Source organism: Taeniopygia guttata, chromosome Z, assembly GCF_048771995.1.
Source record: "Taeniopygia guttata chromosome Z, bTaeGut7.mat, whole genome shotgun sequence".
Lineage (NCBI taxonomy): Eukaryota > Metazoa > Chordata > Aves > Passeriformes > Estrildidae > Taeniopygia > Taeniopygia guttata.
Window position 1 is genome coordinate 75,771,560 of NC_133063.1, and position 22,336 is coordinate 75,793,895.

At 37.6% G+C, this 22,336-nt stretch overlaps 1 protein-coding gene across 10 annotated transcripts in view; it reads right to left on the minus strand.

Annotated features, from left to right (window-relative positions):
- TJP2 (tight junction protein 2) overlaps nt 1–22,336 on the minus strand; it is a 62,963-nt gene that overhangs the window by 5,165 nt on the left and 35,462 nt on the right. For 5 of the 10 annotated variants that reach the window (XM_072922281.1, XM_072922290.1, XM_072922289.1 and 2 more), the window contains 17 exons: nt 17,162–17,215; nt 15,042–15,166; nt 12,750–12,852; nt 11,716–12,295; nt 10,150–10,253; nt 9,842–9,995; nt 8,734–8,842; nt 8,489–8,628; nt 7,910–7,976; nt 6,603–6,753; nt 5,776–5,884; nt 4,932–5,142; nt 3,410–3,597; nt 2,268–2,363; nt 2,080–2,159; nt 1,384–1,594; nt 865–965 (listed from right to left, as the gene is read on the minus strand). In XM_072922281.1, the coding sequence (XP_072778382.1) occupies nt 865–965; nt 1,384–1,594; nt 2,080–2,159; nt 2,268–2,363; nt 3,410–3,597; nt 4,932–5,142; nt 5,776–5,884; nt 6,603–6,753; nt 7,910–7,976; nt 8,489–8,628; nt 8,734–8,842; nt 9,842–9,995; nt 10,150–10,253; nt 11,716–12,295; nt 12,750–12,852; nt 15,042–15,166; nt 17,162–17,206 (2,574 nt within the window). In that variant the 5' untranslated portion in view covers nt 17,207–17,215. Of the gene's footprint in view, nt 1–864; nt 966–1,383; nt 1,595–2,079; nt 2,160–2,267; nt 2,364–3,409; nt 3,598–4,931; nt 5,143–5,775; nt 5,885–6,602; nt 6,754–7,909; nt 7,977–8,488; nt 8,629–8,733; nt 8,843–9,841; nt 9,996–10,149; nt 10,254–11,715; nt 12,296–12,749; nt 12,853–15,041; nt 15,167–17,161; nt 17,216–18,475; nt 18,565–20,202; nt 20,352–20,394; nt 20,504–21,032; nt 21,170–22,336 lie in introns of those variants that run through there. The other 5 variants (XM_072922282.1, XM_072922286.1, XM_072922283.1 and 2 more) reach the window with 5 other exon arrangements.

Genomic DNA, 22,336 nt, shown 5'->3' on the forward strand with positions numbered 1-22,336 from the left:
GCCCAGCATTAGTGATGTTGGGCTCCAAAGTGTTACAGAAAGAATAATAAATTTTTGTGTCCTGGCTTGTAAGATAAGCATGTATTCTATTGCCATCTGTTGGAGGTTGGGCAGTTTTCTTATCTCTTCCAAGAACAATGTCTCCCTCCGGGGAGAGATTTTCTGTTAATAAACTATTGAATGACTCACTGCATGATCCGTAAAGTTACATCATCCCATTGTGAGATGCTCTGCCCAGAGGGAAGAACCAAGCATCCTTACCTGCATAAAATCAGCACTTTTTGAGACACTGCCAGCCACTTCGCTGGATTCCCAGAGGAGCAGCTTCTTTGCTGAATTCCCAGAGGAAGACCAGGCCCAACTACTACCAGACCTTCAGAGAAAACTACACCCTTCTAGAGATCACCACTTCAGCAGCATTTCATCTGCCACTCCAGGAGGAGCAGCCACCATTTTAACTGGACTACTACCCCCCTGACTCCTCAGTGTGTCAGGTTTCTGATTCCATCACTAGTTTCGTTTGTACTAATTACATTTTATTATTATTATTGTTTATATTTAGGGGTTTTTTCCAAGAAAAGAACTGTTATTCCCATTCCCATATCTTTGCCTGAGAGCCTTTTTTAAAACTGTGGTAATTCGGAGGGAGGGGGTTTACCTTTTTCATTTCACAGGAGGCTTTTGCCTTCCTTCACAGACTCCTGTCTTTTCAAACCAAGACATTTTGTTTGTTAAAGATATACATAAACTGACTATTTGTCTAGCCTAGTGACCACTGGCAAATGAAAATTTGAACAATTTTTACTGGCAAGAGATACTTTGAAACATTTGTATAGCTTCAGAGAGTATGGACTGATTGCTTACCTTTCCTTCTGATACCCATACTGCTTCTCCTTGCTGTTGTTGAATTGTATCTTTCAGGCTACCATACCAGCTATCATTGGCTGAATTCAAATTAATGGTTGCTGTAAAAATTGAAGGAAAAGGTATATATATCATGGTAAATGCAATGCAATCCTTTATCCATTCCATGCTGTTTAACACTTTTTGGTTTAGGTATGTGAGAATGTTAAACAGCCACATCTTTTAGATCATTGACAGAACCATGGTATTTTTGTTTTGTTGTTGGTCCATTTCTAAGCTTATTAAATCACTTATCTTTTAATGGCAGTACACCAGCTCACAATTTCTTCTCCATTAGAATTTGGTAGAACAAAGAACTTTGAAAGAAGTCAAGGAAGGCATTACTCATAACCACACCTTCACACTCTTTTGGTTCCAGCCTGCATGAGTTATGCTGAGTAATGAGTAGATGTCTTGAGACTTACAAAGTCACAAACACTACTCTCCTAGTCAGCAGGTTAAAAAAACATTCTTCCTTACCTGTAAAGAGGTGGGAACAAGTTTTCTTCAGTTTGTTTGCTTGCTCATAAAGTTTTCTCGAACTCTTGTTTGATGTAGGACATAGCCTTTGTCTCATGGTCTTCACACCCTGTTTACTGTCTGGGTTAAAGAAGACCACAATTGGAAACCACTGGGTGTAATTTAGCAAGTCCACTGCTTTAGGAGTGACATCCAACAGAGCATGTTTATCCTGTTAACAAGAAAGGCCAGTCAATGTGGTGCACGTGGGAACAAGTGGAGGTGACTGGAACATGGAATCCTAAGAATACTAGGATATTTGTATCCAAATAAGAGCACAACTTGTGGAATATTTTCCCACAGTTATACCATATTTAGAATGTTAAGAGCAAGAAGTTATACCATATTTAGAATGTTAAGAGCAACAACAACACTGCATGACCATAAAGCCTCTCAAATTCAGAAACCATATATTAAAACAGATTCTCCTGTGTCTAAATTTAGAATGGACTTGAGAAGGAAAATGCAATTTCTAATATCAGGTTCAAAGTTATAAAAATTACTAAAATTGCTGTTGAACAACTTCAAAACAGCTTTATCATTAAGCTTATTACAGAAATAGATGCAGTGAAAATTTGAGTACTCTGAAAGTTCCAGGAGCACACAAATCAAACACCATGCCTTTGGGCATAAGCAATTTTCAGAGGAATGCCCCACCTGCTCAATGATTTGCCTCACAGTGTTCAAGCGCACTACTCCAGTTGACTTCTCCGAACCTGCATCTCTGGGTTCTGTCTCTGCAAAGACAACATTTTAGCTTATCTAGAGTGGCCAGGCAGCTGCAATTATTAAGTTATCCATTCTCTCAGTTAAGGATGAAAAAAGACACTAAGAGGACAACTTACTTGCTGTCTGGTACAGGTGAGGCAAATCATTTGACAACTTCTCCACAGCAACATCTGCAATAGGGCCAAATATCACCACAGGTCTCTTAAAACCAGCTGAAAGAAAAATATTTGGAGAAAAGAGAAATATGATAAGACTGGTTTTATATATAAAAGACAAGACCTTCAGTTATTATGCAAAGTTAAGTTGAGGTTATTAAAAATATATTTTTTAAAAACTATTTCTCAGAGGTTTGTGCAACAGCATAATAGAGAAAACTACTTTTACCAGCTGAGAAAGTAAGAGACTGTTTTCATGAACAGCTTTCTTATTCCTTCTAGTGGAACTGTATTTAGAATATTCTATATCTGAAAATGTACAGATCTTCATGTATCTTTCCATTCATCAAAACTCCATGAACCTGCATAGAGTGGGTTTTGTATGAATAAAGACACAAATGATAAACCTACTGAAATGCGGCTTGAAGAAGCAAAGAAATGTAGAACTATGTTACTGCTCATGTCAAAGCAAGTGAAAACACAATCCTCGGAGTTAAGGGGGAATGCCATTACCCCAAGTCTTCATCCTGGCATCTGGGATCTCCTTTAAAATACTCTTTACTGTTTGTTTTATTCCAGAATACTGCCATGTGCCACTACCCAGAAAATCAGCTTGATCTGCTCACCACTAAGTAATATAGGTAGTTTACAGTCATGGAGATAGACTACATGAGCCATGATTATGTTTGGATTGTTGAAAATACTTGGGTTGTATTCGCTCTGAACCTACTGCTGAAGTGCTATTTATGAAGACTGAGGTTGATCTCAGGCATATGGACTGTACTTTCAGAGCTAGCCAAGAAGAATCCGAGGAAACAAGGAAAGCCCTGCTGTTTCAACCCCTTTTTCATTTTAAACCTTAAAACTGGCAGGTGTATTTTGGAGGCAAGAGGGAACAGCAGCAGTTTAAAAGGGTAAAAAAACTTTCTTATAGACTTGTCAGTAGCATCTAGAATCCTCCATTTTGAGAGAAATGTCATCCCTTCCTGTTGTTCTAATTTAACATAGAAGTTGTTAGAAATCACTTTCTTAGCTGACCAAACATTTGGATGCTAAAACAGGCAGCAATAAATGGGCAGCCAGCTCAAAGCAGTCTCACCTACCTTCACGCAACTGAACACGCTCGTAAGCTGGGAATTTTGTGCTCACAGATACAATAGCTGTCAGATCTTCACGACTCTTCCTCAAATTCTTCTTTGCTCCAGATCGCTGGCCACGTGTTCTCCAGAAATCTGCCCTATCACTTGAGCCATCTTTTTGGGCATTTTGAACACTGGCCATCTGTTCAGCTCTGACAGAGAAAGCAGGGAGTTCAGAACTAGTTAAGGAGGGCAAGGGTGCTTTCACTGATGACCAGTGGATTTTGAATTTGCAACAGATAATTTGCCAGATAGACAGAAAGGAGTGGAGAAAAAAGCACACAAAAAAATTCAGGTGCCTTTGCCTTGGAGCAAACACATCGTCAGAACAAGGCTCCAACCTGCCACAAGTTGCTGGGCAGGAATGAGTCCTGAGGTCTTAAACTGAACACTTACAAAGCATAAATAAAAGAATGCATATGCAAAGAGGTGGTGAGAGGGGGCAACTCAGAACTGAAGGCCTAAAAAATTACTGTCACTATTCTCTTCTCCATTAGGCCTCAAAAGTTTAAATCACTAGAGCACAGAAACAAAGGCTGGTTTGGTCAGACCAATTCACAGAGAGGAGAAAATGTACTTAGCAGGAAGCTGACAAGGGAGTCACGCAAGAAGGGTATTTTGTAACTTGTGTGCTTCGTGTAATTGTGAGGTTTTTCTTCCATTAAAAAATCACAACCACACTCAAGAACTTAAAAACTACAGTCTGAAAATTCAGCTACAGTCTGGTTGTGGTTTTAGGGTTTTTTCCTGTCTGATTAACTTTGTTTTATGCACTGTATACATTTGAACAGTTATTATTACTTCCCATGAATTTTGATTAGGAAACCATATTTAAGTGAAAATGTTGCTGTGCTTCACTCAGTATCTCACACAAAAATACAGACTACAGCTACCAAAAAAACCCAAACTAACAAATCCTGCCTCAGAATAAATACTTAAAACACTGTCCACAAGGATATACATAAGAAATTCAAGAACTAAATTCTTCTAAAAATTAATCATGACAGTATTCTTGCACAAAGAGTCATGAACTTCCTAAGGTGAAGGTATTTTGTTTGTTTATTTTTTTTTGTTTTGGTGTGGTCTTTTGTTTCTTTTGATTTGATTCTGTGAGGGTGAACAGACAAAGAAGAAGGTGGGTAAATAGGACGCACCACCCACTTTCTGTAAGAGGAACTGAAGCAGCTACTGCTCAAAGCTTGGTTGATTTCTGAGACAGAAGCTCTAGGCCTGTGCTGTAAATAATGACCTGGTATGTATGTAACACCACCCTCTCTCACTGTCTCATTGCATAATGCCATGGTTCTAAAATATGCAGTATTTATAGGTACAATTCTTGTAAAAATAAAGACAAAACAATTCTTTCATTCTTGTAGAAGGGAACAGAAAGGAAGAAAGATATGACATAGGAAGTAAAAGTAACACGGTGAAGGGAAAAAAAAATCTTACTTCTAACAATGGGTAGGAAGACATGGTGCCACCTTACCTGCTTTTATTTGGAATGAGGCCCTTTTCCAATTCATTTCCAATTCTCACAGCCAGCCAGTTTCCCAGTTTGCCATCATACAGTGTATCAACTACTCTAAAGATCTCCCCTCTGGTGAATGCTAAGCTCTGTGGTGACTCTTTTTCACATTCAAAGTGGCTCCTGATGAAGAATGAATCTCCTCTGCCACAGGCCATGATGTCTCTGTAGACTAAAACAAGACCTCCATTTTAGCTTATATCTTTTTACACTTGAAAGAAAGATTAAGCTGTGATTTAGCAAATACAGCTTTGAAATTCTGAGCATCTGCTCGGAAAGATGTAAAAACTCAGATCCACATTTCCTTACACACACTTATCAGGCGTGTTCCAAACTTGTATGTGCATAGCCCTTACAGCTCCAGGGCAAAAGGCAGCTATGGTAATACAGTCTTGCAGCAGGGCTGCGTCTCCCAAAAGGAAAGCAAGAAGCTTTTCTTGCTCCTTAGCTGTTCATGAATAAAATTGTCCATTTTCTGCTGACCAAATCCTTTCTGACTGCCAAGGCACAGCAGATCTTCTCCCAGCTGCTACAGACAGAAAGGCAGAAGAAAAAGCAGTGCCTTACCACTTTTCAGGATTAAGAGTTGCTATTTGCTAATAATAGACATGGAGAAGTATCCTGAAAAACACATCACACATGCAGCCTTGTATGTATGGAATACAACTATCTTCTCAACTAGTGAAAAGGAAATAAGCTAAAATGCTATCAAAAATAAGCACAAGAGAGATTATTTGTAGTTTCACTGACAAAGCACAGCTTAAAAGATTCATAGATATAAACACATTTTTTTCAAAGCACCTACCTTCATATTTGCTTTGAGCCAAAATTGTCACAGTTTCACCTTTGGGAATTTCTAAGAGATACAAAACAGCTTCTTCCCGAACAATGCCTCTGAAGTCTTGAGTGTTTACCTACACAACAAAAAAAAAACCCACAACAACTGATAAATCAACAATAAAAGGAATAACCACAGATTTTTATTTCATCTGAAAAATCTTAATATTCTCTTTCCTTATTATTTTTACATATATCTGTATATCTATATCTGTAAAAAGTAAATTATTGTCTCTTGTGAATATTTAATTCCAGTTATTAACAGTAATCTTCCTGAAATAAAATGTTCTGGTTCTACATAGGTAGATTGTTTCTTCAATTTTAACAGCCTCTAGTAGGGGCAAGAGAAAAGGTAGAGGGACAATTACGTTAACCTTCCATTGAATTAAAAAAAAAAGCAGAATGAAGTGATTAAATGGCACAGATTATATAAATCAGAAACCTGAAAAATAAATCACTATAACCCAAATAAACTGGAGAAAGATGAAAGAAGAAAATTATGATGGCCCCAATTTTTCCCCCTCCAAGACTAGAAAGAAACATTGTACAAAAAATTTATTGTGCCACCTTGCAGCATTTTTCTTGATTAATATTTAACTACTCCTTCCACAACATTATAAAAAAAGGCTGGTATAAAATTCTATTTCAAGAACTCATTTCTGTAAGATCCCTCCATCACATATACACCCTTGCAATAATTTGATTCCTAAGATCATAATTTCTTCGATATTTCAAGTAAGAGGAGCAAATGAGAGTATACAGAATTATCTGCATTTCAGGGACACATACTCATACCTTAAGAATCTGATCTCCTTCCTGCAGTCCCTCCTCATCAGCTGAGGTACCTTCTTGTATTCCAGCAATAAATATCCCTACATCATTTCCACCAGCCAGCCGTAGACCCACGCTATCCCCCTTCTTGAATCTCACCATTTTTGTATTAGGACTACAGGATTTACAAACAGAAAAAGGAAGTAAGGCCAGATATCAAAGCAAATAACAATATTAGGATGCCAAAAGAAAAAAAAAAATAACAACCCCCTCAACAATATCATATTAATAACATTTTTATCTCCTTTCTTTTACTATATAGGCTATATTTACTGAAGTAGCCCTTCAGTGAAGGCAGGAAGCAGAGAATTTGAATTTTTCAGGGTGGAAAAAGAGCTAGGAATAGTGACTAACTGGCATGCACAGACCTGACTGCGCAGGGAAACAGTCGGGTTTCCCCAGAGTAGTTCCCTACCTACTGTATCCTCTGTTATATGAATACCAGCAGTTTTTGTGAAAACAGACTGAGTTATGAGGAATCATACTCATTGTTTTTTTCTTCTATAATCTAAAGAACTGTCATACAAATTAAACTGATACCTATTTAATTTACCATGTAACATGTTTGTTAGAAGTCTTCAAATTTTCTTGTAATGAGAAATATTTTCAAGTATAATCTACTGATATGTTAACAGTCAGTGCCTTCACATTGCAGTGGGAGACTACTGGACTAGGGTCAGCTGTTTTGCTGTCAGAAAAGCTGAATGCCTGAGTGACCTTCCAACTCAGAGGACACTACTTATCTGTCAGCCATTCTCAGTAATACCCTAAGCCTGTATTATAAATTCCCCTTCACCAAAATAATCGCTTCATTAATTTGCACATAAATTACAACATATGCAGGGTCCAACCCAGAAAGGCTTTCATTTAAGACAACACACCAAGCTACAGAACATTTTCAAAACTTAAGGTTTCTCCTTACAATTCCAACACTCCTATTTCTTCAACTTCTGTATCTGAACTCCCAAAAGGAAATATGTAAATTGATTTCCTATTAATAAAAATAAAATAAAACAAAACCCTTGCATATGTTCCCATGCAAGCCCAGAAATACAGAGTGTCCTATACGTTCCAGGTAGATTCCATGCAGATATTTCTAAAACTAAGTTATCTCGAATATCATCAGTTAGAAACCATGTCATGTCTTCCTGGCATTAAGCTATAAAGGGAGTACCACTCCAAATGGGAGAAAGAACACAAACCCATGCAGCCAAGAATCACGCACTTGAAAGAATACAGAGTGCAAAAGGACTCAGCAAGTACCACCTTACCCATATATTGCTTCGTCTTCTGGGCTGGGTTTAAGAATTGTTCGTGTAACTGCCTTTGGCTGAGGCACTAAATTAAAAAAAAAGAAAAAAAACCCAAACAAAAGAAGTTACTGAGATATGAAAAAGTTATAAATAGCAGGAATTTCTAGCTATCAGATAGCAATCAAACCCTCCATGCCAAAGATTAATATAGATTTAAACATCAAGCATGTCTGACTAAAATTCATTTATTTCTATTTTTTTCATTCTTGAAAAAGAAAAAAAGAGTTCAGGGACGGGATATTCAACCCTTTAAGGCAAGCTAGATCAGACTTCATTTGTCTGCTTAGGCCAACAGTCTAACAGCAAATGATCTAGTAGAGTGTTTGCTTTTTTCAAGTGATAGTTCTAATAAGCAACTGCCATCAAAAAATATCAGGTGTTTCTTCCCAGCACCACAAAGCAAAGACAAACCTCCTGTCTGTGTGTCAGGGTGGGGCTGACATGAAGAGCATGCCAGCTTTGTCATCATGGTTGATGGAATGAACATTCTGTGGCCAGGGGAAAAAAAAAAGGTGACCAAAACCTTCAGGTTCTGACCTGCTGGGTCATCTTGGTACTTCAATTCTTTGTTTGAGTCTACAGCTGTAACAGCAGGAGCAGCAATGTCACCAGTTGATTTGAATGGAGTAGGCATTGCTCCCATTCTGGACATCCTACTGGAGGGATCCTCTTTTGCACTAAAAGGAAGAAAGAGGAACAAAAGTGTCATGAAATCAGATAAGAATGCATATATTTGAATAACTTCTTTGATAAGCATGAAAAAAATAGAGAACACTTCTTACTTTGGTTTCTCTTTCAGTTTTTCATTGGATGAATGTGAATCTAGATCAGAATGGTGTGATCTGTCATCTTGAGGGGAGAATGATCTGTTTGACTCTATTTCAGAAATATCTGTAAAGAGAGTGGCAAATGAAGACATGCAGGATTTGTTTTAGTTATCTGCTCACCTGATCAGCATGTGTATTTATGAAGTTCTCAGATATAGGATACACTGAACATTTCAGCCCACTCTCATCTCAAGCTGGATTTGACAAAGATTCAAAAAGTGCCTTTTAGTTCTTCCATCCCTCCATCCTCCAAAATGCTTCAGGAAAGTTTCACACAACTATTAGCAAACACACTCGCATCACATAACTACTTTGAGCATACCACACACGCATTAGCTAGTGCTAGCAGGCTTTGATTTGAAGTGTTATAGAGGTTTCCAAACCGAAGACCACCTTCACATCAACAGTCCCCACATCATTGCCCTTTAGCAGCAAAGGAAGTAAGAGTGGACTTTGGATTTGAACTGCACCTCAGACTTCACAGTAAAACCTACAGGAAGTTCCACCCCATATTCTGACACCAGAAAAGCAAGTATATTGTTCCAAACAATATAACATCCTGCTCTCCCAAACATTCTGAGCTCTTCCCAAAGCAAGATCAAGCTGAGAGATACAGCTCACACACCTATATAGAACAGGTGCTGGGAATAGAAACCAGTTATCCAGGGTCACTTAATTTCCTCTTGTCCTGACATTTCTTCCCTCCATTTGAATGATGCCATGAATGTTTATGTCCTCAGAAGGAGAGACCAGTCCAAAGCACTTGTTTTAAAAATTTTTATTAAAGAAACTGATTTATTTGCTCCAAGAAGTAAGACAGATTTTGCCAGACCAACTGGTCCTTCTATCTCTGTCCCTTCCTAAAATGTAATTATATGGTTACTATGAAATTATTTTCATCTAAAGAAAGGGAATTTGTTGCTTAACTGAGTATTACTTAGGTTTGTTTGTGTTTCATTCTTTTTTTAAAAGAACCTAATACCACTCTACCACAGAAAAACAATATAAGCTCCATTTTGTCCTTGCATAGAATCCAGAACTTTGGACCCACATTAAACCTCACCATCCATTTCTGAGTCACTGTCATTCAATGAAGGAATGTTGAGCAGTGTCTGCTTTCGGTCCCTGAGAACAACCAGCTGGAGTTTCCCACGTGATTTCTCAATCAATTTTCGGGCATCAGCTAGAGACATGTTCTCTGTCACTGTACCGTTGATCTGGACACAGAAAGACAACAATAACAAACAAGTCTGCACTGTGCTCAAGTCTAATAGTGAACTTGACTATAACATGACTTAGTGATTATTGGTTACAACAATAACCCCTGTAACCAGTGCCTGCCAAATTGCTAGCAGTAAAACTAGAACAGACCTTGAGAATGATATCTCCTTCATGAAGGTGGCCATCTTTGGTTGCTAGGCCAGTACGGGTCATTTCTTTTATGAAGATCTGACTTCCAAGACGGAGTCCATACTCTGGAACCAAGAAAATAACCCACTGTAGCTTAAAATATGAGCAAGGATGCATTGTTTTAAAAACTACACAGTGTTCATGCATCAAACACCATTATACCATGAGAGAAAAAAAAAGAAAAAAGGTAGGCCTAGTAAACCCACTTCACCCTGATATCCATGCTGCAATTACAATATGAACAAGCAACATCCCAAATCCAATTACAGTTGGACAACTGGTCTGCACCTTCAGCAGCAAAACAATGCCTTTGTTCTGGAGCTGCTTATTAATGTACTAGATTAGCTTCTCTCTGATTTGTATTTTGCATGGCATAGAGGGAGGAAAGGGTCAAAAAGCACTAACAGAAGTATTTCTTTTCATTAGTTGCTGCATGCTGACCCTGTCCTATCTGTACTCCAGGGAATGCCTTGGTTGTTTCAGGCAAAGGAATTTCTTTTATTCCCTTGCCCCCTTCTTTCCCTGTGATCTAAGTTACTTGGGTCAGTATATTTGCTACTTAAAAAGAAAGGCAACATCCTCAAAAAACAAGCATCCTAGAACAAAAGAATGTTGTCCTGCTTTAAAAGACCACCACGTTTCAGCAAGTCTGCAAAGTATCCATATGAATTACAGAGATTATTAGGGTATAGCTAAACATAAAAGTTAACAAATGCAGCTTATATTTCTCCTTATTTGTATACATATCTGCATTATCTTTGCAAGTGAACACATGATATGCAGAGGAAGAAGAGGAAGGACAAAAAAGGGCGGTTGCCAGAGCCAATGAAAAAAAAATATATTAGCTCCCACATACAAAATTTAATTAGCAAAAAATTATCAAAATTACAGCAGGGCAGATTAGGAAAAAACAAAACCACATCCAACCCCTCCAGCAATAAACCACCACTCCCCTCAAGAAAAACTCAAACAAAAAATTATGTACAACCAAATCTCAGCTATACTTTCCAGCACAAGTCTTTCTATCACAGTAAAAAAAAAGGTCAGGCTTTTGGCTTTTATTTATACACTTCAATACTCAGCAAAGAAAGGCTGAAATACTGCTATTTCAGTATTCTTTAATGACCACAACCAAACAAACCATATTACTAAAGACAGAGTCTACTCTTTACTCTTTCTAGCTAACTCTTTTGTAGATGTGCGAAATGTAACCTGAATCGTGATCAGATCCATGTTTTCCCTCAGAACCAGGAAAAAAGGCAGAGAAAATGGAAAACAAGGGATACAATGGCTTGAAAAGATTGAAATTATGTGGGTGAACAAATCTTTGTTTAAAGGTGAAATTCAAGGTTTTGGGCAAAAAGCAACCCAAATCAGCCAAAAAGAATGAAAGAACAACTTAAATCACCAGTTTAAAAAGTCAACACTTAACCTACAACAGTAGAAAGTAATTCAGTTCTTCTCTTTTCCCCACCAAAACCCATGCTGTACTGGAAGTTGACTCCTCTCCTCCCCTAATATACCCACCTTCATTATGTCTGCCTTTTGTTAAGAGAACACTGATTGGTGCATTCTGATCCTGTGGTCCTAGGTACTCGTGCTGGCGGTGTATTTCAGGTGAAGGACTTCGGGAATGGAGCCTGTCCCGACTACGACTCCTCATTTCCCTCCCATATCTAGGATCAGATAAAGATCCGTGACTGTAACTGGGTGGGCTGTAGTCTCCTCTGTAGTCCCGTTCATAGCCAGCATCCCTGTCGATGCTCCTTCCCCGGCTCCGATCCCTTCTATAGTCTCGATCCAAGCTCCTGTCAACACTCCTACCACGACTTCGATCGCGGCTGTAGCCGCATTCCCTGTCACAGTCTCTGCTTCGGTTACGCCCTCGGTCATGTTCATCTCTATAGCCCTGATCCAGGTTGTTTCCCCAGCTTTGGCTGCGCCCTCCGTTTCCACTGTGCCAGCTTCTCTCACTGTAGCCACTTCGAGCACTTTTGCCATCAAATTCTGCATGGTCATCCATTACATCTAAAGCTCTGTCCTCATAGTCAAGGGAGGGGCTTCTCTGCAGTGCAGCAGCCTGCACTTTCCTTGGTCTTTTCACTACCTGTTCAGTACAACAGAAAACAAACAAACAAACTCCTATCAAAGATCACAATGTGACACTGAACAAATTACTATTTTTCAAGTTTCAAACATACGCTGGGGAAAAAAAGAAGGAAGAGCAATATTCTATTTATTATTGGACAAGATCTGTGTATGCAAAATGTAATTTGCCTCACATAACTTCTATTCTGTACCACTCATTAGTAAAATAAACATTATAAAATAAGCATTTTATTCTCATTTTTTCAACAAGATAACTTTGTGATACTGTTAATTAATTTCCATTTGTTTCACCTACAGAAACTATGTCTTTGTTTTATTTATTTTGTACTTTGCATATGGCAGAAGACTGCTTTGCTTTGTGACTTTAAATACTCTATAGAACAAAACCAAAATCCTGACTGGTTACACAGGTACATACCACCGTACACTGAATATATTTGGAATTTACTTACAATGGTGGCCACTTTTCCACTTTTCCTAAGCTGCTGAACTGCAAAAGAATGTAGAACATTTTCCATCGGGGTCCCATTAACTATGACCACTCGGTCATTTTCTCTGGAAATTGGAAGGGAGATAAAAAAGGAAAGAGAAGATTTAAGGAGTCTTCATGAAAACAGCAGAACAAAATTTCTTCTTTTGTTCCTTTTTTTTTTTTTTAACAGAGGAAACCTATGGATTTAATTCAGTTTAACAAGGAGTTTTGCTTTAAAATGCTGTTTGCTATATTAACTCTACAATATCTGAATAGTACATCTGAAAACTAGGCATTGAGCAGCACTGTCTTTGTGTATATACTGTGTTCAGCTGAAGTACCTTGCCATAATGGTTTTTAAAGAACATTTGTGATGAGTATTGAAATTTTTTTATTTTGGTCTTTCAGGATGCCTGGTTTTTCACACCTAGTGCTAGATTTCTTTCACATAAGAATTTCACAAAAGCTTCAAACTGCTGCAGCCATACTAGTATTTAGGCAAATATTCACAAGTACAACTGCATTACATTTTTCTTAAAGTCTGGTGCTCAGGTCACATCTACTCTGTAGAAACGTGATCAGGAATTATAAAAACCAACAAAACCAATAACACACAAGAAGACCTCCTTGCCCTAAAACATAGGTCAGCTGAGATCACTAAATTTTCTGTTCAGACCTCCTGCATATCAAATAGACCACTGACACCTAACTCATCCAACTCCCTATGAAATAGCACCATAACACTGATGAATTTAACTCCAAAAGTTTCAAAAAGGCATTTCAGTGCAAAAAGTGAAGAAGATTAAAAACCCCCAAATTACCTCTCCTCATACTCCTTATCTTAGTTTATTCTGGTGACTACCCAGTTACAGGCAGAGCCTTAGCTCAACAAATTACTGGTTACTTTGCCATTTTCTGCTAGATAAAAGAAATATTTGGTACCAACTATTTTATCATCATTATAATCAAATCACATCACAATCTTCTTTTCAAATAAGAAGATTATATACTCTAAGCCTCCATTCGTAAGGCACTCTAACTCCTAAATGATTTTTCTGCCTCTCTTCACACCTTTCCAACTTCTTTTAGTGGATGAATATGCCAGAACAGCATGCTATATTTCAGTATCAGTTTCATCCAGATTTATGCAAGAATTAAAACAGCTCTCTGGACAGTCCATACATCCAAAGCTAGTATTCAACTTAATGCTGCAATATTATGCCAAGAGGTCAATCTACATGTGCTCATTTTACCCTACAAAAGATGACATGATGGTTTTACCCATCCACTCTGATATATTCCTTTATTTGGAGGAAAAGCTTTGTCGTCATTTTCTTCTGAATGTGTTTTGTCCGAAAGCGCCCAAATATCTTGGTATTCCATTGCCATTATCAATTTACCTATGATCTTTCATAATTTCTAGACATGATTTCATTCCCAAATCACAGGTGATTACAGAACACGATGGATGATAGTGGTGGTGTGCAGAGGTCACTGCTACAAAATGTAGTATTTGTGCACTTCTGTTAAAAATGATTTGTTATGCGTGTTACAATTACCCTTTTATTTAGTTACTCAACAACAACTAGCATGTCAGCCATGCCATTTTCTGATCAAAAATAAATGCATGGCAAAAGGGACATAATCTACTCCCTTGATTTATTCTTGCTGCACAATTATTTGGTATACTTCCAAATTGTCTAGTCCTCGTCAGGTATTTCAGATCAAAGGATGAAAAACTGATGTAGGACAGAAACCCTCAGCCTACAGATTGTTTGTACACGACAGATGCTGGCTCACCAAGGATGAAGGTATCAGAAGGACAACAGAAACTCTTTATTTCTATAATTTTTTTCTTTCAGATATAAAATAAACATTTAGCAAACCTTATTTGGGCTGACTTAAGTCATTCTTGGAAACTAATGATTGATCACAAAATGTGTTTACTGGAGGAGGAACAAGGAGGATGTTTTAAGATACTAGAACTGTTTCTACTGTTTCTTTAAATAAAATGCAATGTTGAAAGAAACATACTTAACTGTAAAAGACTTCAACACCACCACTGAAATACAATGTCTTTATCAAGGAGCAACAAACACCTCTGTGTAGGGTTTACTTGTTTTGGTTCTTTTTTTCTAAAGAGACATCCAGATATTCAAGAGGGCACCAAATCTTGAGATGATTAAATCACCAGGATTTCAATCTGTCTAAAGGTTTTATGTATTCTACAGCCATGCCCCTCAAAATCCCAGACAAAGAAAAAAGTACTTACTGAAGTAATCCATCTGCTGGACCACCTGGGAGAACATCCGAAATTACTATTGATGTTTCACCATTTTCAAAATGAGGGTTATCTCTGCCTCCAGAAACTGCAATCCCAAATCCTCGTTTTGAATCCTTTACAATAAAATCAGATACAATAAAACTTGAATACACTGACAGAAATTTTCGGGAAGAAAGAGGAACGTGAATACTCTGGTAATGGCACTCTTAAGTAGATGCTAAAATATAATAGCTGCGTGCACAGTGCTGCAGAAACACACAGTATCTCTAGATTTAAGAAAGATTAGGTTTTTACACATACATGTATCAAGATGACAAGTTCCTGTCTTCCAAAATCTCTACAGACTTATGATTGTTAGTAATTAAGTAAAGAATATACTAAATTTGCTGGCATTTTGCTTCACCATCCCATGGGTTATTTTTACCAAATTCATTGTTAGGTAAATCTATTTAGTTAATGATGCTTGGGAAAGTAGAATAGCTTTCCCAGGATCTCATCTTCATTATGATTACTAAGTAGTTCCTCAATCAAAATAACAAGTTCATGGTTGATTACAAAGAGCAAGTAGTGAACTTGCGCATTGTCTATATAACCATACTCTGTCAAAATCAACTATTTTAAATATGTAAATTATGTCAAACCTGTCATCACAGAAATAACAGATCCATAGAAGTCTTAAGATAGCAGTCATAAAACCAAAGAAATGCTTTACAGAATGCGAAGGAAACATGTCAATAGCACCAAAACCTGAGAACTATTAGCATAACTGAACTGCTGACAGCAAGGGGAGCACAAAAACACACAAGTTTAATTTTATCAGCCATTTAACATACATATCATATCACTAAAAATTACAAATTATGCTACATTTGAACAAAACGTTTTAACATAGTGGCAAAGTAATACATCAAATTAAAGTTGTGCTTTCCCCTCAACACCCAATCAGCATGTGTAGTTCATCATATGTCACCTTGTTTTCCACTAAGGCTGATAGTGAGTGATTATTTCTTTGAGGAGGAAAAAAGCAATCTGGTTTTCTTTTAAAACAGAACTTCACTTGCTACAGACTTAGTTTTACAGGAAGCAGTTTGATGTTTTACACCAAAACAACAGATTGAAAGTAATGGTAAAATTAATGGTAGTGGCTGATACATCAAGTTCAGTAGCCCTTCATCATGTCAGTAGCCTAAGTCTGCCTCTGTGGTAAAGAAGTAATGCTACTTTACACAATATCATAGATCTGAAATGCTGGAAATTACAGGAACTAAGATCATCTTCTGCAATGTTTTTCCTGTTTACCTCTGTAACCTAAAACCTAACCTCTTCTTCTCACATGAAACAAGCTATGTAGAGAAGATTGGTTATTTCACCTTGGCTCATCACATTCAGTTCAATGCAGATGTGAAAAAACTTGAGCAGCTCAGTGCAGGCTGCTCACTGAACACAGATCATCAGAACAGCTGGGAAGACTAACTACCACCACTGAAACCCAAGTGCACACCTGGTACTGTGGTGTGGCAGCCTAGCTATTAAAGAACACAGGCACAAGTGGTCTATTTTCTTTAATTCAAAAAGACTCCACTTGATGAGACACTTCCTCTTCTCTCAAAAAAAACCTTTTAAATTGACACCTATAGTCCACCTGTTTTGTGAGTTGACAGTGTTTTTCCTCTGGATTCTACACTAGTATATATTAAAGTATCTTACAAAAATAAAATCTGTGGAATCCTGTTCAGTCACTATTACAAAACTTGGACATCAACCACAACCTGCTTGATAGAACCATCTGCTTTACTGGTAAGGCTCTCCCAGAATGAATTTAGCTATGTGGTTGACATGTGGTATATCCCACTCCCACTGACATTAGAAAGACTAAACAGCAGTAAATACGGCACTTAAATTGTTAATTGAATTTACACCTAAATTAAAGAATTGAGCTTTTGTTTGTGTAGCAGCTAAGCTTTAAAATAAAAACCATATCTGATTTGGACAATGAATTAATTCTACTCTAGACTCAGATATGCTAATGACATCTATTGCAAAACATATACAGAGTAAACCAGTGCTTGAATATTTGAAAACTAAAAATAAAACAGGCACTCACTCACCTTTTGTAAGGTCACTGTGTACTGTTCCCATATCAGCTCTTCCATGCCTGGGGCCTGTTGCACACAGAAACCAATTAGTAAAACACATAGCACATAACTATTTAAATTAAAATGTGAAATAACCCACTAAAACACAGGTTTAAAAATAATTTGCATAGTCTAATATTTTGGGAGAATTAGTATTAAATTAATATATTTTAAATAATGACAATTTTTCTTTAAAAAGGAAAAAAAATTGATAGGTCCAGGGTGTTAGAATCCCTTCACGTTTCACTGATTTAACAGCTCATTCTGATTTTCTGGAAAATCCTTATTCAGCAAAAGCATTTAATTCAGATCAACTAGCATTCTATAGCCCTGATTCAAATATCACATAAAATACTTATGGAAGACCTTTCTGTCCCCATATGCAGTAAGATTACCAGCTGAAACTGGGGTTTTCACAATGAATTAGACTTCAGATCTCTTTCGTCTTGTTCATGTGGATTTAACAAAATGTTTTGTCTACTATGAATTGCATAGCTAAATATTTAGGTTCTTATCAAGAAATTAAATTTTACAGGAAAACACAATATAACAATATATAGTACAGGTATAGCCATTTCTGTGACAGTGCTCAGAGACCTTTTTTTACCACATTTCCAGTTAAAACTGATCCCTTTTATCTTACATGATATAACCTGAAATCTTTCCAACATCAGAGCTTAAAATATAATACAGAATAATCACCCAGCAATGCTGCATCATAAAGTACACAGCCAGCCCCTTCAGGGTAAAACTAGGAGAAAAAAGAGCCACTGCACTGCAGAAAAATGACACTGAAAACATTTCAAAATGGAAAGCATCCATTGTAGAAGAAAAATCCAGGCACTGCATAAGTATGTGCATGCACATACTCAAGCCACAGTTTTTATTTGTTTTTACTGAAAGTGGCCTTCCTTTATCTCAGAAGACTGAATCACAGAAAGAAACTCAGTTCAGACTTAATGGTCTTTCTAAAGGCATCTCAGGGAGTAATGACAGCTAAACTCCAGAACATCAGAGAGAGAAGTGACACAAGAAGGGTATGCCTGTACTTTAAGGCATCCTTCGCATTTTCAGAGTAAGACTTCTGGCAATGCACAACTGTTCAGCAAGCTATGGATGTTATTTCTCACATGCAAAAAAACAACCTTGTTGCATAGTTCCAGTTGATTCTGTGCACCACAAAGAGAAACTAGATTTGCATTTTCCATCACACATTCACTGTATTGAACAACAGTAATTCCTGCTCAGAGATCCTGAAGGAATATGCAAAATATTCAGCATTCTTACCAGGAATTATACACCACTGAACAGTGTTAAATTTCCACTGTTCTGCCAGAAAATGAACAATGCTTTCCAGTTTCCAGAGCCTCTGGTGTCTAATTAAAAGGAAAATTAGAAATAGATGTAGGAGATGATGGCTTATATTAAAAGTAATACATGTAAGTAATTGTTTTTAAATTTTTTCTTGTCTAGGTCAGACAAGAATGTGTTCGTAAGGATTAGTATTGGAACATATGTGTCTTGGGGTCAGTGTTGAATGTGCCAAATCATATAGTAAAATTATTTTATCTGGCATTGTCATTTAAGCAGCTAACATGTCTAAGCTTTCAGCTATCTGAAACTGAACTCACTCAATATATTCCCTTACACAGAGAATCTCTGCCACAAGTGAAAAATTCCTCCTTAAGCAAGCTCTTCTTTCGACCTGCTGTGATGCTGCTGTAAATGGCAGTGACTAGGAAGTGACTAGGCTTGCTTATCCGGCATGTAGGGAACAGCTTACCTACTACTGACCCTTCCTACACTCCTGCTTTTCTATGCATTTTTAAGCTCTGCAAAAAATAAGTCTGTGCTGAAGAGGGGTCTCAGTGTCATTTAAATTCCATCTGACTTCACCGAATATACTTTTAGGAATGAACGTCAGTACCAAATGATGGGTAAAATCCGAAGGACTAGCAGATAGAGGACAGAAGACGGAAAATCTTTTCCATGCTCCTCTTGGTAAAAAAGCCTCAACAACTTACACATGTAACATAAACGTCACTTAAATTCAGTTTGCACTGTATGCCGCTCCTACCAACACTACATCCCAGCCAATAATACTGAGGCCAGCTCTGCGCAGGTGCAAGAGTAAAGCAGGCAGAATGCATTCATGGGGAGCTTTCTACCCATAGGGACAGAGACAGGCCAGAGAAATGACTGCTTATTCAGTACAACACTGCAGGAAAGGGACTGAGGAAAGCACTGTAAAGGTATCAGGGATGTAAGGATATGAAACAGGAAATTTACAGGAATTTTCTTCCAGAAAACTAGGCCTTCCATGAGAAGTGGCATAAGTATAACCTTGTGCACAAGTGGAAAGATGTATTGGGTAGTAAACCAAAGCATCATAAGCCTACAGAGTTAAGTTTACTTTACTCCGACAAATAAGTATTATGGTATCTGGTCAAAAAAAAAAAAAAAAAAAAAAAAAAAAAAAAAAGGTAGTAATAATGAAAGAGAAACTACTGCCTACAGACACTAAAATTAAGGTCTTGCAAGATGCCAAGACCATAGTATCATCTCATTTGTGCCTAGAGAAAGATTCTCATAGTATCAGTGACTGTATCAGGTAAATTCTGTGTAAATCTTTGGGATTTAATTGTACCTTGAAACTGTCACTGAAAATTCAACAGAAGATAACTAAGCAATTAACTTTTAAATTCACAAGTATTTGTTAAAATAATCAATTTTTTAAAACTGCTCCTTGGGAAACTGTCTCCCATTTGCTGTACTCTGCATCAGGGAAGGAAAGCACACTATGTACTTGAAAAGCTGATTTTGTACAATGTAATTACCAAGACAACACGACTAGTTCTGCTGCACTGATAAAAAAATGCAGGCTCTGCAACACAGTTCAAAGAACTGAATGGTCACCTTGGAAGCCCGTAAGGCAAAAACAATTTCTAAACAATAATATCTTTAACATTATAAAATGTACTGCTGCTTGCCATTGTCATGATGCTAACCCATACCGTCAGAGTAATGAAGCAGAGAAGACTGAGAGGGAGAGAGAGACTACAAATTTTACAAATCATCAGTCGGGGACTTGGTCAAATCTAATCTCTAAGTCTCCACCCGAATTGCGAAATTCCTGTACTCCACATTTAGTGATGTGACTCTCCTCTGAATGCATCAAGTGATGAGTTATGAAAAGCCTTCATCACCTTGCCAATTTCTTCATACTTCATCTGTAAGGAAACACAAAGGGATCCTGAGCAGCTTGTGCATTCCTTACAGGATCGCAGTTTCACTGCAAGATTGCACACCAAAACACTGGAGAGAGAAAGGCAGGCACAATGGTTAAGAACCCCACCTCCAGTTACTAACAGTAACTGTTTTACCACCCAGGTTTCACACAGACAACAGGCTACCTGCAGTAAATGCAAATTATTGTAATTAGCTAGTCTAAATTCATTAGGGACTACAGCCCATTTCTGATTAGAACACTGTAGTCAGGATCTGCTTAAATCTGTCTAATGCTCATATACTAAAATGAAAGGTGCTTTCTAAATACCCAAAATAGACTGTTTAGCAGAATGTTTGGCAGGAAACTAGTCAAAATGCTAAAATTGCCAGTGTGCAACAAACAGGCAGCTGTTGCAGCTCTGACAGTCATAAAGAGATTTACACAATTACTTGCTACTGAGAGATCACTGAAGGCAACTTCATTCATGCTGAAAGGAGAACAAAACCAGAAGACCTGCCATAACAATCTATAAAAGTGAGTTGGAGAGAGGAGGGATGTATGAGGGGCGGAGGGGAAAAAAAGATGTGGAGCAAGATGCAACAAAAAGCAACTCACGTGCCCTTTCAAAATCCCCAACTTTTTGACAGCATGTGACCACATTCTCTGCAGAGCTTGAGCTGTCTTCATTGTTGCAGGATATAATCTGTGAGGGAAAGCCGTACATCCCGTCTTTTCATCTGTTTGCACCACTCAACACGGTTATGTAATTCTAATACAATAGTGGCCTACATACTCGAACAAATCCTGCCGTCAGTTTCACACAGAAACACATCAAAAAGCAAGGAAATGTACTGTGAATTTAACTGACTCCCAGTTTCAGAGATTCCAGGAAAATGCAGTGCTGTAATCTTATGCTTGTTTGTTTTTAAAAGTAGTGTCAAAAATAGATCATTATGCAGCACCTTATTCTTCTTCCAAGCCCATAGGGGTTCACCACACCAAAAACCTAATTTAAACTTACAAGAAAAGAGGCTTAAGAAGCACAGTGCAGGCGATCTGAAAATTCATATACTTACTATAATATTGTACAGGACTATGTGGGCTTGACTCCAGCAAGAAAAAGGAGAAATAAATACAAAATAATACTGCATATAACAGCATTTTCCATCAAACACTTAGTAAAGTATCTGTAAGAACAATAAACTAATTGTACAGCCAAACAGATAGGTTACTTTATTGGAAAATAGGTCAAGCTATCACTTCCATTTATGCTGCATGAATGCTGTGAAATTTAAGCCTCAAATGAACTTTTCCCCTAGACTTTATGTAAGTTTCACAGGCAGTGAACAGACAGGAAGACATACCAAGTTTTGTACACAATGCTAACCGAAACCTCCATGCATAGATTCCATTTTTCACTAGTAAAGCAATATTAACTGCTAAAGAGTATTAATTCAGACAGCAGTGGAAAATGTGAAGGGTTCTGTTGTTCATTTTTTAGTGGAGTTTTTTTGTTGTTGTTTTATTGATTTTGGGGTTTTTATGGGGGGGGGATGCAGTTAGGGAGAATAGTGGGTAGTGGGGTTAACTGCAGCGGGACAATGCATGCGTTCAAATTTTTCCATTCAAAATGAAGACTGAATTCAGCATTCTGTATTTTGACTGTGACCCCACCTCTGCACTAGCCAGCTGAACTAGATGAACAGAGGCTCGCACCTTCATCACCGAGCTGCCAGGAGTGAACACCAAGGGGATCCAGGAGAAGCACGATGACACCAGCCCCCAGCTCAGGCTACCCATTTAGACATGAGTAAGACTTTTAATAGAGTTTCATCAAAATAGTTTAGAATCTCATCAACATTTCTAAAGAGCACATTCCTCTCAACAGACTCACATTCACAGTTTCCAAAACTGGTATT